Genomic DNA, 18946 nt, shown 5'->3' with positions numbered 1-18946 from the left:
TACTGATTACCTCCCTTTTCGTCGCTGAAAAGTTGTGGCCCCAGGACGTTGGTGCTGCTCGCTGCCATGGCTGACCTTAATGAGCTGTTAGAGATGGTGCGGGGGGCCTCCGAGGTCCTCGGCGTGGACGCTCTGCGGCAGCAGCTGGTGGCGGTCTGTGGAGCTGGAGCGGTGCTGCCTGCTGCTCCTGCGCCCGGACCGCTGCTACGTGCTCGGCGGGTGCGACCGCCGGAGCGCTACTCTCCCAGCTGGAGGGGGAGAGTGAGATCTAGGAGCCCCTACGGGGACCTTCCGGGACAACGGAGCCCTCCATCTTACCAGGGGGAGCTGCCGGCCGCCGGGAGGAATCCTCGACGGAGATCCCGCGGGTCGGGGGTGGGCGGAGCCTCGGCGAGGCCCACTTCCGGTCCGCGGCCTGCACAGGCCCGGACCGGAGCAGCGATCACAGCAGCCCCCAGTGAAGTGCCGGCTGGGGGTGGTGCTCGGCGTTCCAGATCAATGACGGAGACTCCCTGCAGGCGGCAGGGGAGAGCGACAGGTCGGAGGATGGGTGCGGATGGGAGCGGCGACGTGAGGAGTTCGGAGGAGGGGTACGGTGGCCTGCAGGCACGGATGAGGTCCACAGTTACGGTCCCCACCAGCGAGGATCGGGCTGGGGGGTGTTCCCAGCGAGGATCAAATGCAGCACGGTCTTCGTGCAGTCGGCAGGGAGGGAGCCCACTGAGAGCGGCGGGAGAAACGGCGGCGCAGCAGGCGGCCATGCATACGCCAAGGAAGGACGGCGGCAGGGCGCCACGGCGTGAAAAAAGGAAAAGGTCGAGCAGGAGTCGCCCGGAGGAGCAGGGTGCGGTGACCGTGGGGGTTGACGGCCGCCAGGTGCGGGCTGTCCCCTCGCTGGTCCCCCCTGAAGACTTTGGCAGCACGTCAGATTCCGGCGGTGACGATGGAGCAATGGCAGCGGCAGGTCGGACAGAGCGGCAGCAGGAAGATCGGGGCACGGCTGTTCCGGCATCGGTTCTACGGCAGCCTGGTGAGCAGACGACTGACATGTTTAATGCTGTGTGTAGTGAGGGCGGGGGTGGGGGTTCCGTCGCGGGAAGTGTGGCGCAGGGGGCGAGTGTGGTCGGACAGTCTGGTTTACCGGGCCCGGAGTTTTGGGGGCAACTTTTGGGAGTGTTGCAGGGGTTGTCTGCGGAGCGGGTTAGTCGGATTGGGCCTGGGGCTCCGGCGGGGGCGTGGGTGGGCCCCACGGAGGTGGTGCAGACTGAGGCGTCGGGGAGCGGGGTGACGGTGCGGGACCCTACCTCGGCAGTAGGTGCGGGACCGGCGGCCAGTGGGGCGGCTGACGTGGGTGCGAGCAAGGAGGCGGAAAAGGAAAAAGAAAAGGAGGATGAGGTTGTGCGTTTGGATGATAGGGCACGAAGTGAAATTTACGTGTGTTTTGAAGGTCAGTTAGGGGTTCACTTGAAGAAGGAGGTGAGGGAAAAGATTTGGAAAGGAGAGTTTGTGGAAATTTTTTCCCTGCTTCCCTTGGAGAAGTTTAATTTGGATAAGGTGAAACCCAGTGATACAAAAAAGGAGAAAGAGGACGAAGAAAAACGAAGGTATAGGTTGATTCCGAGGACGTTTACTAACTGGCTACAGGCCTTTGCGATCTTAGCCAGCGTGATCGGGGAAAAGGAGCCGGAGCATTATTCCGCCCTATTTGGATATATGGACGCGATAGGGGAGGCGTATAGAGTGTACGGCGGTTTAGGGTGGCTAAGATACGACGAGCAGTTCCGGCAACGGAAGGCTCTGCGGCCGGGTGTCCAGTGGGGCCACAAGGATATTTCTTTGTGGATGCGGTTAATGACGGCTCCGGCTCAGCCCTTTCGAGGGGGTGCCGGGAGCCCGGGTGCGAGCGGCGGGTCCCCGGCTGGACAGAAAAAGGGGGCTTGTTGGCAATATAACGAGGGACAGTGTAACTTCGGGGCCTCGTGTCGGTTCAAACTCGAGTGTTCCGGATGTGGAGGGTCCCACTCCTTGGCCAGGTGCTTCAAAAAAGGAAAAGGAAAGGCGGGGGAGGGGTCTGGAAAAAGGGAGAACGCCAGTGAGGGTAGAGGCGATGCTTCCCTATTTAAATAGATACCCGGATGTTAGGGCGGCGGAGTTGTTGGCACGTGGTTTTACGGAGGGTTTTCGGATTCCGTTTGAATCTGAGGCGCCGGTGTTTCGCCCGGGGAATTTGAGGTCCGCAAAAGAACATCCGGCGGTGGTGAAGGAAAAGCTGCAAAAGGAGGTGGAGTTGGGGAGGATGGCGGGTCCATTCCAGGACCCGCCATTCTCCAATTTAAGGATTTCCCCCCTTGGGGTGGTACCTAAGAAGGAGCCAAACAAATTTCGGCTCATTCATCATTTATCTTATCCGGCGGGATTGTCGGTGAATGATGGGATATCACCAGAGTTGTCGGCGGTTTGTTATGTATCGTTTGATAAGGCCTTGGAGCTGGTAAGGGTTGCAGGGCGGGGGGCCCTGATGGCAAAGGCGGATGTGGAAGCAGCTTTTCGTTTACTCCCGGTGCATCTAGAGAGCCTTCATCTCTTAGGGTGTATGTGGGATGGGGAATACTATGTGGATCGCTGCCTGCCGATGGGCAGTTCCATTTCGTGTGCTCATTTTGAGGCATTTAGTACTTTTGTGGAATGGGTAGTCAAAGATGTGGCAGGAGTCCATTCAGTGATTCACTATTTGGATGACTTCTTTTGCGTGGGGCCGGCGGGCTCTTCGGTTTGCTCCTTGTTGTTATTTACGTTAGAGCGGATCGCGCGGAGCCTAGGTATTCCGTTGGCAAAAGAAAAAACAGAAGGGCCGGTGACGGCCCTATGTTTCTTAGGTATCGAAATTGATACACTGGCGATGGAATGCCGATTGCCGGAGGGGAAGCTTCTGGATTTGAAGGCGTCGGTGCGGTTTTTGTCTCAGGCCAAGAAGGTGCGGTTGCGGGATTTGCAGTCAGTGCTCGGGAAATTGAATTTCGCTTGTCGCATTATGCCGATGGGGCGGATATTTAATAGGAGGCTGGCGAGCGCAACCGCGGGGGTAAAAGCTCCAAATCACTTTGTCAGAGTGACCAAAGTGATGAAGGGGGATTTATTGGTTTGGGAGGAGTTCTTGGACCGGTACAACGGTCGGACCCTTTGGATGAGCGAGGCATTGTCCAATAGCCAGTTGGAATTGTATACTGATGCGGCTGGAGCGACAGGTTTTGCGGCAATTTTTCAGACGCACTGGTGTGTTGGAAAGTGGCCACGGCTTTGGGTGGAAGCAGGTTTGGTGAGGAATTTGGCGCTGCTGGAATTGTTTCCCATCATTGTAGCAGTGGAGTTATGGGGCCCCGTTTTTTCCGGAAGAAGGGTTTGCATGCATTGTGACAACATGGCGGTGGTGCATTCCATCAATGCGCTGTCGGCAAAATCCTCGCCGGTTGTGGGGTATTTAAGGCACTTGGTGTTGCGTTGTTTGGAGTTGAACATTTGCGTGGTGGCTTGGCACGTGCCAGGGATTCGAAACGAGGTGGCTGACGCGCTATCACAGTTTCAGTTTTGCAGGTTCAGGAAGCTGGTGCCGGGAGCGGACGCGGATGGAGAACCTTGCCCGGTATGGCTGTGGGACCTGGTATCGGTGTAGCATTTGAGGGAATTAGGAGATCGGTGTCTGAGGCTACTTGGTGCCGATATCAGGCGGTGTGGAAGGAATGGGCAGAGTTGGAAAGAGGGGATTTTATGGAGTCGGGTTACAAGGGCCGAGTGTTGGGGGTCCTGATGTTCATTAGTGGGGATTTTTCGGCAGGTCGGTCCGTTTTGGTGATTGGTGGCAAGTTGGCGGCATTGGCCTTCTTGTTTCAGATGCAAGGGGTCCGGGACGCGACTAAGGATTTTCTGGTGCGGCAGGCAATGAAGGGTTTTCGTAAAGGGGCCCAGTCGCGTGACATGAGGCGGCCGGTGTCATTGCCATTGTTGGGTCGTTTAGTGGGGTGTTTGGGGGAATTGTGTTTGTCTCCTTATGAGCGGGTGTTGTTTTCGGTAGCTTGTGTATTGGCGTTTTTTTGGTGCCTTTCGCATTGGTGAATTGGTCAGCCCGACTAAGCAAGCAATGGGTGGTTTGCTGATGGAGGATGTAATGCTGGGGGAGGATAGAGTGGAATGTCGGCTTCGTTTTTCGAAGACGGATCAGAGGGGACGGGGGCGCTTAGTGGTGTTGTTTGCGTTACCGGGGCACCAACTATGTCCGGTGGTACAGGTTTCGGAGTTTTTAAAGGTGCGCGGCGGTTACCTTGGCGTTTTCCTGCGGCATGCGGACGGATTGGCTTTGTCGCGTTACCAATTCATTGCGGTGCTGAAAACGGCCTTAGCACGGGCGGGGGAGGAGCCAAATGAGTATGGGTCTCACTCCTTCCGGATTGGGGTGGCAACGGAAGCCGCCAGGTGGGGTTTGAGTGAGGATTGTATCCGGCGGATTGGGAGGTGGGAGTCTTCCAGGTTTCGCTTGTACATTAGGCTTCACTTGGTCAGGTGATGCTTCAGGGGTGGGGGATTCCTGGTTTGCATTTTGATGCTGGTATGTGACAATTTTTTCTTGTCTGTTGCTGTTTTTATTCGTGGTTGTTTATATTTTGTAGGGCCATGCCTTGTGTGGATCCTCGGGCACTCCTACGTGTATTGGGGAGCGTTGCGGGCGGATGTGCGTCGCGATGGTCGGCAGCTTGGAGTGTCGGTGACGGAGGCCCGAGTAAAGTGGCTGGGAATTCGTGGCATGACCTGGGGTAGGGTGCGCCCAGAGGTGGCTTATTATAGCCGTGTGGATCGTGACCCGGATGTGTTAATTTTACACTTGGGTGGGAATGATTTGGGAGTAAGGTCGGCGAGGGAATTGAAAAGGGACATAAAGCTGGACTTGTTACATTTGTGGAGGGCGTTCCCGGGCATTGTGATTGTTTGGTCGGACATCATAGCTCGGACGCAGTGGCGTTTTGGTAGGTCGGTGGACCGTATTAATAGGGCTCGGAGTAAGCTGAACCGGGCAATTGGCAGGTTCGTGGCACGGAATGGTGGGTTGGTGGTGCGGCATAGAGAATTGGAGGAGTCCACTGAGCAGTATCTAAGGAGAGATGGGGTTCATCTGACCGATGTGGGTCTGGATTTATGGATGTGGGGTTTGAGGGATGGTCTGGAGCAAGCACTTGGGGAGTGGGGGGCCCGGGCCAAGTAAGGGTGTCACTTGGCCGGTCTGTAGCGGGGTGATAAGTCCGTCAGAGAGGTTGGGAGTACCGACAGTCGGTTTGTTGGTACGAAGTCGCTCAAGGGGAGTGGCTTCGGATTGGATGGGAACTTGTGGGCGGAGGTCCCGCAGGTTCTGGGAAGGGGTAATTAACGATGGAACGTTGTTACCCGTCACCTTGGGCCGGGTGGTCACGGCCGAGGTGGTCCTCTGGGCCGGTTTGGAGGTTACGGCCGGGGGGTTATGAAGGATGGTTGGCCTCTCGGACGGATCTATCGGTGTTTCTGGTTATACGGGTATATATGTATAAGGTTAAGTTAACAATTGAGTGGCATGTGAGCCACGAGTTTTGGTATACATATATACGGTTTAAATAAAACTGTGGCCATTCCTGCAATAAAGTCGTGGTCCTAGTCTTTATTTAAGTAGATATGGTTGGGGGGTGTTTTGTATGGTAACCTGCTTATCCCTTATAGATGCGTCAAGAAGGGCAGTGAGCCCCATAGGGGTGAATGGACCCCATGACGATCGGGAGGGTGCAAGGTTAGGAGGGGGTTAATTGGTTTATCTGGGATAGGGGATAGTTGGGTTTATATGATTGGTGGAAGGGAGCTGTAGGGGGATTGGAGGGGAGCAGGGAAGGGGTGGGGGTTTGTGGGAGGTATAAGAGAGGGGGGTGTACTGATTACCTCCCCTTTCGTCGCTGAAAAGTTGTGTCCCACCCGCCCTGATGTTTATGTATGTAAAAAAAAAAAAAAACATTGTGCAAAGGTGATGGTTTAAAAAAAAAAAAAAAGACTGGATAATACAAGGTTGATTTGCCAAGTTGTTGTTGTCACAGCGGGGTGATAGGTCCGTCAGAGAGGTTGGGAGTACCGACAGTCGGTTTGTTGGTACGAAGTCGCTCAAGGGGAGTGGCTTCGGATTGGATGGGAACTTGTGGGCGGAGGTCCCGCAGGTTCTGGGAAGGGGTAATTAACGATGGAACGTTGTTACCCCTCACCTTGAGCCGGGTGGTCACGGCCGAGGTGGTCCTCTGGGCCGGTTTGTAGGTTACGGCCGGGGGGTTATGAAGGATGGTTGGCCTCTCGGACGGATCTATCGGTGTTTCTGGTTATACGGGTATATATGTATAAGGTTAAGTTAACAATTGAGTGGCATGTGAGCCACGAGTTTTGGTATACATATATACGGTTTAAATAAAACTGTGGCCATTTCTGCAATAAAGTCGTGGTCCTAGTCTTTATTTAAGTAGATATGGTTAGGGGTGTTTTGTATGGTAACCTGCTTATCCCTTATAGATGCGTCATGACTATCTCATGGCCTCTCCTGCTCCCACCTACTAACACTCTCGCTGCTTCTCCTCATTTCTTGAGCTATCTCTCCAAATTCTGGCCCTCCTCATCATATCCCCAGTCACTTCTAACTGCCATCCACGATCTGTGACAAATTTTCCCAACCATTCTAACCTTATACCCATTCACCCAGCCCCCGCTCCTTCAGTCCCTCTAACAGGAGTTCTATGGAACGCTCGCTCTGTTTGCAATAAACTTTCCGACATCCATGATCTTTTCATCACTAATAAACTTTCCTTCCTCAGCATCACTGAAACCTGGCTCACCCCCTCTGACACTGCCTCTCCTGCAGCACTTTCTTATGGTGGTTCTGTGCCGCCCCCACGTCAGCAGCTGCCGGGCTGCTCGGATCCGCAGTGTGGCTCAAGGGATTCTCCGGACCCAGGGGGTCGCGCGGACACGTCAAATAAAAGGGGACTTATTTGTATGGGAGTTGCTGTAAGCACTTCGTGACGCCACTCTGAACTTCCACCTCAACTTCGACTATAACTCAACTCAACTCAACTACTCTCTTTCCCACCCCGGGTTCTCTAGACCCCTAGGTGGGCGTTTTTCCTTCCGCCTGGTCCCGCCCACTGGTGTGCCTTTCCTACCCTGGGGGGGTTGACTAGGGTTTTGTTGGCTTGGTGTAACCCTGTGGGGGAAGGTGTTATGTGGAGGTCTATTTTGTGTGTGACCGCCTGGCGGCGCCAGGGCGTCACATTCCCCCTTGGTTTAATACAGACCGTCCCCGTGCTGTCCGACCACCAACATTTATTTTTTCAGCAACTGTAAAATGGGAAAAAGGGGTAACATGTTAAACAATCATAAAACATTTCTTCCCTTTATGGGAGGCACACTTCTTAAACGTTTCAAACTGGACCACATTCCCATTGCACCCGCCACCCAAGAAAACCTGTTCCCTGGTGCCACTGCTAAAACTGGTGGGCACCCCTTTCCCAAGTCCAAACGGTTCCGGGTGACGCCCACACGGGCTGGGTAAAAAGTTCCTTACCCGGCAGTCCTTATCATGGGTCCCATTGGCCAGGGACTCCTGGCCTGGAGGTTAGTCACCGGTTTTGGTAGTGACTGGGCCTCGGCCTACTCCACTGCAGGCCCTTCCTCCAATCAGCCTCTCTAGAGGCTGTGTCGGTGCTTAACAAGAAAGTGGTTTGGTTATTTACAAGGCCCAAAAGTTTTTGGGTTGGCCTGCCAGTTCTCAGCCTTGGTCCATTATTAACTGTAATATTTTGTAACGGGGAGAAACAACAACTGTGGGTAACCGGGAGCCGCTACCTTACTCTCTCTCTGCAATCAGGTGAGGTATTTGGTTAATTAGAATTAATTTACACACATACAATACTATATACACAGCAAGCGGGCACCACTCACTAAACTATGGTTTCCCTGTATCTGAGTGGTGGCTGAGCTAAGTTAGGGCGTGTGGACCTTCTTAGCCCTCCATTCTCACTTAGGACTGGTGGGGTAGAGTGAATTTCGGGTTCCTCTTCCCTAATGTCAGGTACAGCTGATAGGGACCTACGGGGGCGTGGTGTAGGTACAGGTGCATCCCTGGGTTCCTGTGTTGGTGTACTAATAGGCCTTGCTGGCTCCGTATCTTCCGCGGGTTGCGGGAACATTATAACGGGAACAATCACCGCTCCATTCTGCATGGGCCAATCAGCCGGGAAGTCACCCATAACAGTGTGGATCACCTCTTTCTTCTTCTCCTCGCCCGGAGTGGGAGCGGGAACCTTCTCCACCATCTTCAAGGGTTTTGGACATTTCTTCAGGTGGTCCCTGGAGACAGTGGCCGTAGTCTTCCCTTGGTCGCGACTGACAAGGTAAGTCTTCTAATTCCCCCAGCCAGTGGGTTGGATAACATAGAGGGTCCTCTCCCACTGGTCATCCAGCTTGTGCAATCTTCTTTTTCTCTTCAGCACTTCATCTCCCGGTTCAAAGGGGGCAGCCTGGGCTCGTCTGTTGAAATGCTGCTCTTGCCTTTCTCTGCTCTGGTGCAAGTTCCTCTCCTCATATTCTTGGATCTGTCGATACTGCCTCTGACGTTTGGCATCCCAGTCGGTAGTGGGCGGGATGGTCTCAGGCGCCTCGAAATCCAACTCCAGATCCACCGGCAGTCTTACGGGCTTTGCCCTCATTAGATATGCGGGTGTGCATTTAGTGGAGCTGCTAGGGACATTTTTGTACATGTCTACTAAATCAGGTAGTTTTTCAGGCCACAAGTTCCGCTCTGCAAGGGGCAGGGTCTTAAGAAGGTTGAGGACCAGGTGGTTCATCTTCTCGCACATCCCGTTGCTCTGGGCATGATAGGGTATGGTACGAATCTTCTTGCACCCATACAAGTTGCAGAACTCCTGGAAGATCTCCACCTCAAAGGCAGGGCCTTGGTCTGTCAGCACCTTCTCCGGGTAACCATGCGGCCGGCAGAAGTATGCCTGGAAGACCTTCGCTGCAGTGTGAGCCGTTAGATCCTTGACGGGTACCACCACCATGAACCTGGAGTAGTGATCAACGATGGTGAGGGTATATGTGTAGCCGTTCCGGCTTGGCGTGAGCTTGACGTGGTCCAGAGTGACAAGTTCCAGCGGCTGGTGAGTGACAATTAGCTGCAACGGGGCTTTCTGGCCGGTGCCATCCTTTCTTCTTAGCACACAGGGACCACAATCCCTGCACCATGCTTCGATGGACTCTCTCATTCCAACCTAGTAAAAGCGTTCTCTCACCAGCATTTCTAGCTTCTTCCAGCCGAAGTGTCCAGCTCCATCGTGATAAGCTTTCAAAAGCACGGACACATATGGTTGTGGCACTACAATCTGACAGACCTTCTCATGTGTCTTTGGATTAGTTAGCCCTCTGTACAATTTGCCCTGCTGCAAGTACAAGCAGTCCCTTTCTCTCCAAAGCCGCTGCGCTTCTGCGAGGGCAGTGGGGTCCAACCTGGAATGGGCTTGGGAGATTAACATCTTGATTAGCCGGACTGTAGGTTCCTTGTCTTGGGCTTCCTGCCAACCATGGTGGGGTAATGGATTGAAGGCTGCTTGCTGCTGACCACTATATGGCCTGGCGTCTTTCACACTATCAGGTTGATGGAACGTAGGCAGTTCGATCTCTTCCAACTCATCTTCATCCAACCCTTCGTCTGTAGGTGTGGCATTACTTGGGTGATCGCCGGGATCGCTCTGTCCGGGGCCGCAGGCTCCACCGCTCTTGCGACCGGAGTGGGAGCCACCGCTTCTCCGTCATCAACCACGTTCACGGGCGCCGCCGCTCTAGCGGGAGGCGCTGCCCCGTTGACAACATTTGGCGCAGACATCTTTCTGCTTCTCCCCCTTGGTTTTTCAGGAGCAGTCTCACTGGTTTCACTTTCGGACTCGGAAGCCACTTCCTTCTGCCCACGTTCCCAGGGTGCGGGGCTTCAACTTTGCGCTCTTTCTTGGGGAAGAAGACGCTGGGTTGTCGTTTTTTGCGCCCAAATATGGCGGCAAAATGGCAGCTTTTCAAAATTTTTACAGCGGAGCACTGCTGCCAGTCCAGAACAAGGGGCACTTCCACCAGGTAGGTGGATGGGTTACAATCCTGTTTGTGACGCCAGGTTTTGAGGTGTGCCGCCCCCACGTCAGCAGCCGCTCGGATCCGGATCCGCAGTGTCGCTCGAGGGATTCTCCGGACCCGGGGGTCGCGTGGACATGTCAAGTAAAAGGGGACGTATTTGTACGGGAGTTGCTGTAAGCACTTCGTGACGCCACTCTGAACTTCCACCTCCACTTCGACTACAACTCAACTCAACTCAACTACTCTCTTTCTCGCCCCGGGTTCTCTAGACCCCTAGGTGGGCGTTTTTCCTTCTGCCTGGTCCCGCCCACTGGTGTGCCTTTCCTACCCTGGGGGGGAGTGACTAGGGTTTTTTTGGCTTGGTGTAACCCTGTGGGGAAGGTGTTATGCGGGGGCCTATTTTGCATGTGACCACCTGGCGGCGCCAGGGCGTCACAGTTCCCATTTCTCTCACACTCCCCGCCCCAGTAACAAACATGGTGGAGAAATTGGTTTTCTCCTGTCAGAAGAATGCTCCTTCACCCCACTTCCACTGCCACCTTCCATTTCCATTACTTTCCCTTCTTTTGAAGTGCACTCCGTCTGCATCTACTCCCCCTCCAGACTCCAACTGGCTGTCATTTACCGTTCACCCTGGGCCAGCCACCACCTTTCTCGACCACTTTACCACCTGGCTACTTCATTTCCTTTCCACCAACATCCCCACCATCATCATGGGCGCACTTTAACATCCCGATTGACACTTCCCACTCATCTGTCTCTAGACTTCTAACACTCATTTCCTCCTTCGGCCTCACCCAATGGTCCTCTGCAGCTACTCACAAAGATGGTCACACGCTTGACCTCATATTTTCTCACTTCTGTTCCCTATCCAACATCTCAAACTCACCACTCCCGCTATCTGACCACAACCTACTAACATTCTCATCCCTCTCTTCACCAAGTATACAACCCCCCTCCACAAACTTTCATACCCCCACAGAAATCTCAAACACCTTGATTTACATTCATTTTCTTAGTTCCTTCTCCCTTTTGCAGACATTGCTTCTTTACACGATGCAGATTCTGCTGACAGTATAGATAACACCACAATCTCTGCAGCTCTCGAATCGGCCACCCCCCTCACGAATACCAAACCCGCACGATCAACAGGCAACCTTGGCACATGAGCCAGACTAAAGAACTGAGACGGGCTTCCAGGATTGCTGAACGCAGATGGACGAGGTCTCATTCCACTAAGCACTTCATCATATGCAAACAGTCCTTCACCACTTTCAAGTCACTACACACTGCTGCAAAACAAACCTACTTCTCATCCCTCATATCCTCTCTATCTCACAACCCTAAACAGCTACTCAACATTTTCAACTCTCTCCTCCGTCCCCCAACACCACCTCCCTCTTCTCTCATCTCAGCTGAAGACTTTGCCTCTTTCTTCAAGCAGAAGATTAACAAAATCAGAGCAAGCTTTGACCCACAATCCCCACAGCACCTCTTCATAACTACTCAGCCTTCCTCCTCCAAATCCAGCTTCTCCACTATCACAGAAGATCATCTCTCCACTCTACTCTCAAGATCACATCTCACCACCTATCGACTTGATCCACTCCCATCCCACCTCATCCCCAATCTCTCCACAGTGTTCATCCCAACCCTAACCCATCTCTTCAACCTATCACTAATAACTGGTGTATTCTCTTCATGCTTTAAACATGCCTCCATCACACCCATCCTCAAAAGGCACTCCCTTGACCCTTCCTCTGTGTCAAACTATCGCCCCATATCACTTTTCACCTATTCCTCAAAATTACTGGAACAGAATGTCCATCTTGAACTATCCTCACACCTCTCTTCCTGCTCCCTCTTTGACCGGCTACAATCTGGCTTCTAACATCATCATTCCACTGAAACTTCCCTAACTAAAGTCACCAATGACCTACTAACCACCAAAGCCAAGCGACACTACTCTGTTCTCCTCCTTCAGAACTTGTCCTCTGCCTTTGACACAGTAGACCACTTCCTCCTACTACAAATTCTCTCATCTCTGAGCATCACAAACTTGGCACTATCTTGGATCTCCTCATACCTAACCGACCGAACTTTCAGTGTCTCCCACTCTCACACCACTTTCTCATCTCGCCCCCTGTCGGTGTACCACAAGGTTCAGTTTTTGGACCACTACTTTTCTCCATCTACACCTTTGGCCTAGGACAACTCATAGAATCCCACGGCTTTCAGTATCACCTCTACGCCGATGACACACAGATCTACCTCTTTGGACCTGACATCACCTCCTGACTAACTAGAGTCCCACAAAGTCTGTCTGCTATTTCATCCTTTTTCTCTGCTCGATTTCTAAAACTGAACATGGACAAAACAGAATTCATTATTTTTCTTCCTTCTCACTCAACTCCCCCAACTGACCTATCCATCAAAATCAATGGCTGCTCACTTTCCTCAGTCCCACGTGCTCGCTGTCTGGGAGTAACTCTAGACTCTGCTCTCTCTTTCAAGCCACATATCGAAGCCCTCTTCACCTCCTGCCACCTCCAACTCAAAAATATTTCCCGGATTGGATTAATAAATTCCTTTCCCAAGAAACTGCAAAAACCCTCAATGTCAGTATACAGATGCCTCAATGTCAGTATACAGATGCCACAATGTCAATATGTGGTATACGGCAGTAGAGCTGTTAGCTACTCATCCTGTCATCTCCTCTCTCAAAGCAGCGCCCGGCTAGTGCATGCCCTTATTATCTTCCGTCTGGACTATTGCAACCTCCTGCTCTCTGGCCTCCCTTCTAACAGTCTTGCATCCCTACAATTTATTCTAAACTATGCTGCCCGACTAATCCACCTGTCCCCCCAATACTCCCCGACCTCTCCTCTCTGCCAATCCCTTCACTGGCTTCCCATTGCCCAATGACTCCAGTTCAAAACCCTAACCATGATCTACAAAGCCATCCACAACCTGTCTCCTCCTTACATCTGTGACCTTTTCTCCCGGGACTTACCTGTATGTAACCTTCGATCCTCACAAGATCTCCTTCTCTACTCCCCTCTCATTTCCTTTTCCCAGCACCGCATCCAAGTTTTCTCCCGTGTATCCACCATACTCTGGAATGCTCTGCCACAACATATCAGACTCTCGCCTACCTTGACAAGTTTCAAAAGGAACCTGAAGACCCCCCTATTCAGACAAGCCTACAACCTGCTGTAACCCTCAGTCCTCTATAGCGCCGCACGACCATCTCTACCCTCACTTACTGTACCCACACCTATCCCTTGTAGACTGTGAGCCCTCGCGGGCAGGGTCCTCTCTCCTCCTGGTTCCTGTCTGTGTCTTGTACTGTTTATGATTATTGTACCTGTCCCCTATTATGTATACCCCTTTGACATGTAAAGCGCCATGGAATAACTGGCGCTATAATAATAATAATAATAATTATAATAATAATTATAATACATAATAATAATAATACAGATGCCGCAGTGTCAGTATACAGATGCCGCAGTGTCAGTATACAAATGTCATTATACAGATGCCTCAGTTACAACAAGAGAGAAGCCTGGCTCAACTGCGGATGTTGCTCAGAAGTAAAAAATAAGTCCAATTTAGAGTCAAAATACTTCGGCACTCATTATAAGAAAAAATGAAACTTCAGTCTGTCCAAAAATTGTGATTTTATTAATGCAGAAAAGTAAAGACATCATCCAGACGTTTCGGCATTTTTTGCCTTAATCAATGCACCACTGTCAAAAGATTTCCATGACCATACACCCTCTATCTGGCACCTATTCCTCAAGATCCCACTTGTGCATATTTCTGCTATTAAGGGGGCTTTACACGGTAGCGATATCGCTAGCAATTTGTAGCGATAGCGACCGTGTAAGTACCCGCCCCCGTCGCACATGTGATTGTTTGTGATCGCTGCCGTAGCGAACATTATCGCTACGCAGCGTCACACATACTTACCTGGTCGGCGGCGTCGCTGTGACTGCCGAACAATCCCTCCTTCAAGGGGGAGGGACGTTCGGCATCACAGCGACGTCACCGCAACGTCACACAGCGGCCGGCCAATCAAAGCGGAGGGGCGGAGCTGAGCGTGATGTAAACATCCCGCCCACCTCTTCCTTCCACATTGGGGCCGGCGGCAGGTAAGGAGACGTTCCTCGCTCCTGCGGTTTCACACATAGCGATGTGTGCTGCCGCATGAGCGATGAATCACAACGCTAAATAACCCTTACCGATATTTGAGTTTGGGACGACCTCTCCATGGTGAACGATGTTCACCATTTTTGAGGTCGCCTAAGGTCGCTGGTAAGTGTTACACGCTGCGATATTGTTAATGACCCTGGATGTGCGTCACTAACAATGTGACCCCGACGATCAAACATTAACGATATCGTAGCGTGTAAAGCCCCCTTTACTCTTGTGCATTAGACAATCTGTTCCATGTCTGCTCTTGCTTAGTGTCACATAAGGAATTCTTGTGATCCAGAACCTTTATATTGTGCCATACTGGGGTGCTCTGATTTTCATAACAGACATCAGGTTTTCCCAGGAATAAGGTCCTTGTCTGAAATGATGTGCCTTACTGTGGTATATTAATTCCCTTAAGCATTCATCAGGAGTATCTGAGGACGCAATGGTTCTCGTTTCTTGATATGGAATACTTATACCTGTGACGTCATCAATTCTAGTATTTTTAGTCAGCATTTTCATTAGGCTTTGATCTTCTCCCAAAAACCGTCCATTATACGAGCTGATTTTTCTTGGAAATCTTTTGACAGTGGTGCATTAATAAAGGCAAAAAATGCCGAAACGTCTGGATGCTGTCTTTACTTTTCTGCATAAATAAAATCACAATTTTTGGACAGACTGAAGTTTCATTTTTTCTTACAGATGCCTCAGTGTCAGTATACAGGTGTCAGAATACAGATGCCTCAGTGTCAGTATACAGGTGCCTCAGTGTCAGTATACAGGTGTCAGTATACAGATGCCTCAGTGTCAGTATACAGATGCCTCAATGTCAGTATACAGATGTCTCAGTGTCAGTATACAGATGCCGCAGTGTCAGTATACAGATGCCGCAGTGTCAGTATACAGATGCCTCAGTGTCAGTATACAGGTGTCAGTATACAGATGCCTCAGTGTCAGTATACAGATGCCTCAGTGTCAGTATACAGATGCCTCAGTGTCAGTATACAGGTGTCAGTATACAGATGCCTCAGTGTCAGTATACAGATGCCTCAATGTCAGTATACAGATGTCTCAGTGTCAGTATACAGGTGTCAGTATACAGATGCCTCAGTGTCAGTATACAGATGCCTCAGTGTCAGTATACAGATGCCTCAATGTCAGTATACAGATGCCTCAGTGTCAGTATACAGATGCCTCAGTGTCAGTATACAGATGCCTCAATATCAGTATACAGATGCCTCAGTGTCAGTATACAGATGCCTCAGTGTCAGTATTCAGATGCCTCAATGTCAGTATACAGATGCCTCAGTGTCAGTATACAGATGCCTCAATGTCAGTATACAGATGCCTCAATGTCAGTATACAGATGCTTCAATGTCAGTATACAGATGCCTCAATGTCAGTATACAGATGCTTCAATGTCAGTATACAGATGCCTCAATGTCAGTATACAGATGCTTCAATGTCAGTATACAGATGCCTCAATGTCAGTATACAGATGCTTCAATGTCAGTATACAGATGCCTCAATGTCAGTATACAGATGCCTCAATGCCAGTATACAGATGCTTCAGTGTCAGTATACAGATGCCTCAATGTCAGTATACAGATGCCTCAATGTCAGTATACAGATGCCTCAGTGTCAGTATACAGATGCCTCAATGTCAGTATACAGATGCTTCAGTGTCAGTATACAGATGCCTCAATTTCAGTATACAGATGCTTCAGTGTCAGTATACAGATGCCTCAATGTCAGTATACAGATGCCTCAATGTCAGTATACAGATGCCTCAATGTCAGTATACAGATGCCTCAATGCCAGTATACAGATGCCACAATGTCAATATGTGGTATGCGGCAGTACAGCTGTTAGCTACTAATCCTGTCATCTCCTCTCTCCCAGCAGCGCCCGGCTAGCTCAGTCGGTAGAGCATGAGACTCTTAATCTCAGGGTCGTGGGTTCGAGCCCCACGTTGGGCGGAAGTTTTTATTTTTTTAATATCAAGTTATAAAAGGACAAAGGAAGGAGTCACATACTTTATTTATGTATTTATTTACATGAAATATGAGCAGTGTTTCTATCCTATTCGGTTATCTCTTCTAGTTTCCGTGTTTTACCTTAATCACGTATTTACCTCAGTAACACTGTGTGCTACAAGCAAACCATCGCCTAAGCATTTATATGCAAATGTTTCCTATGACCATAAAAAACAGAAACTAGAAATGTTTCCACATCATAAACCACATTCGCTGAGGTTCTCGAGGTAAAAACACAGGGTGGAGGCAGAGATGGCGGGAACACTTGAGAACTACAATCCCCATGAGGACTAGCGCGAGCTATGAGAAACTGGGCAAGCGCAAAACGGTGTATGTACCGAATGAGCGGTCGCTGCGCATGCGCGTCGGGTGCCGTGACGTGCGGGCCCGCGCGGTGTGTAGATGCGGCGGATCCGTTCCTGGGAGCCGCGGACGTTATAAATGGCGCCGAAGCAGGACCCAAGGCCTAAATTTCAAGAGGGTAAGCGGCTAGTTGAGGCGAAGGTGCAAAAAAAAAAAAAAAAAAAAAAATCACGTTTATTACGTAGAAGCGGGGGCTCTGTGGTGACCGGGGAGGGGGCGGAGTGCAGGAGCGCGGGGCAGCCAGGTAAGGACGGCCATTGTGTTTGGCGGCTGTCGGTGTGAGACCACCGGGAACCGCGCAGGGGGAGGTCACCGGAGGAGCGGGAGCTGAAATCCGCCCGCCCAAAGCCCATCACATCGTCCCACGCCAGTGCTGGTGTCCTCACATCCCCCTGTCTGCACATGTGCAGGGTACACGGGGGGCTCAGCTGTGCCCACCAGCCCCCTGTGATGTGCTGCAGTGCCTGTATATACATATAGTGTACTTATAGAATACACCAGCCCCCTGTGATGTGCTGCAGTGCCTGTGTATACATATAGTGTACATATATAATACACCAGCCCCCTGTGATGTGCTGCAGTGCCTGTATATACATATAGTGTACTTATAGAATACACCAGCCCCCTGTGATGTGCTGCAGTGCCTGTATATACATATAGTGTACTTATAGAATACACCAGCCCCCTGTGATGTGCTGCAGTGCCTGTGTATACATATAGCGTACATATATAATACACCAGCCCCCTGTGATGTGCTGCAGTGCCTGTGTATACATATAGCGTACATATATAATACACCAGCCCCCTGTGATGTGCTGCAGTGCCTGTATATACATATAGTGTACATATATTATACACCAGCCCCAGTGATGTGCTGCAGTGCCTGTATATACATAGTGTACATATATAATACACCAGCCCCCTGTGATGTGCTGCAGTGCCTGTATATACATATAGTGTACTTATAGAATACACCAGCCCCCAGTGATGTGCTGCAGTGCCTGTATATACATATAATGTACATATATAATACACCAGCCCCCTGTGATGTGCTGCAGTGCCTGTATATACATATAGTGTACATATAATACACCAGCCCCCTGTGATGTGCTGCAGTGCCTGTATATACATATAGTGTACATATATAATACACGAGCCCCCTGTGATGTGCTGCAGTGCCTGTAAATACGTATAGTGTGCATATATAATACACCAACCCCCAGTGATGTGCTGCAGTGCCTGTGTATACATATAGTGTACATATATAATACACCAGCCCCCAGTGATGTGCTGCAGTGCCTGTATATACATAGTGTACATATATAATACACCAGCTGCCTGTGATGTGCCTGTGTATACATATAGTGTGCATATATAATACACCAGCTGCCTGTGATGTGCTGCAGTGCCTGTATATACATATAGTGTACATATATAATACACCAGCTGCCTGTGATGTGCTGCAGTGCCTGTGTATACATATAGTGTACATATATAATAAACCAGCTGCCTGTGATGTGCTGCAGTGCCTGTATATACATATAGTGTACATAGATAATACACCAGCTGCCTGTGATGTGCTGCAGTGCCTGTATATACATATAGTGTACATATATAATACACCAGCTGCCTGTGATGTGCTGCAGTGCCTGTATATACATATAGTGTACATATATAATACACCAGCTGTCTGTGATGTGCTGCAGTGCCTGTATATACATATAGTGTACATATATAATACACCAGCTGTCTGTGATGTGCTGCAGTGCCTGTATATACATATAGTGTACATATATAATACACCAGCTGCCTGTGATGTGCTGCAGTACCTGTATATACATATAGTGTACATATATAATACACCAGCTGCCTGTGATGTGCTGCAGTGCCTGTGTATACATATAGTGTACATATATAATACACCAGCCCCCTGTGATGTGCTGCAGTGCCTGTATATACATATAGTGTACATATATAATACACCAGCTGCCTGTGATGTGCTGCAGTGCCTGTGTATACATATAGTGTGCATATATAATACACCAGCTGCCTGTGATGTGCTGCAGTGCCTGTATATACATATAGTGTACATATATAATACACCAGCTGTCTGTGATGTGCTGCAGTGCCTGTGTATACATATAGTGTACATATATAATACACCAGCTGTCTGTGAT

At 50.4% G+C, this 18946-nt stretch overlaps 1 protein-coding gene and 1 non-coding gene across 3 annotated transcripts in view; both read left to right on the top strand.

Moving 5' to 3' along the window:
• The first annotated feature begins 16276 nt into the window (after positions 1–16276).
• Positions 16277–16349, top strand: TRNAK-CUU (transfer RNA lysine (anticodon CUU)). The gene has a single exon. It is a non-coding gene; the product is annotated as a tRNA-Lys (tRNA).
• Positions 16350–16756: 407 nt separating this feature from the next.
• Positions 16757–18946, top strand: part of MORF4L1 (mortality factor 4 like 1) — a 104499-nt gene continuing 102309 nt past the window's right edge. Inside the window, exon 1 of one of the 2 annotated variants that reach the window (XM_075346092.1) lies at positions 16757–16887. In XM_075346092.1, the coding sequence (XP_075202207.1) occupies positions 16765–16887 (123 nt within the window). In that variant the 5' untranslated portion in view covers positions 16757–16764. The remainder of the gene's footprint in view (positions 16888–18946) is intronic. The other variant, XM_075346090.1, reaches the window with a different exon arrangement.

This window comes from Anomaloglossus baeobatrachus, chromosome 4 (assembly GCF_048569485.1).
Source record: "Anomaloglossus baeobatrachus isolate aAnoBae1 chromosome 4, aAnoBae1.hap1, whole genome shotgun sequence".
Classification (NCBI taxonomy): domain Eukaryota; kingdom Metazoa; phylum Chordata; class Amphibia; order Anura; family Aromobatidae; genus Anomaloglossus; species Anomaloglossus baeobatrachus.
The sequence above is the reverse complement of the archived record's forward strand: the minus strand, read 5'-3'. Positions and strand labels throughout refer to the sequence as shown.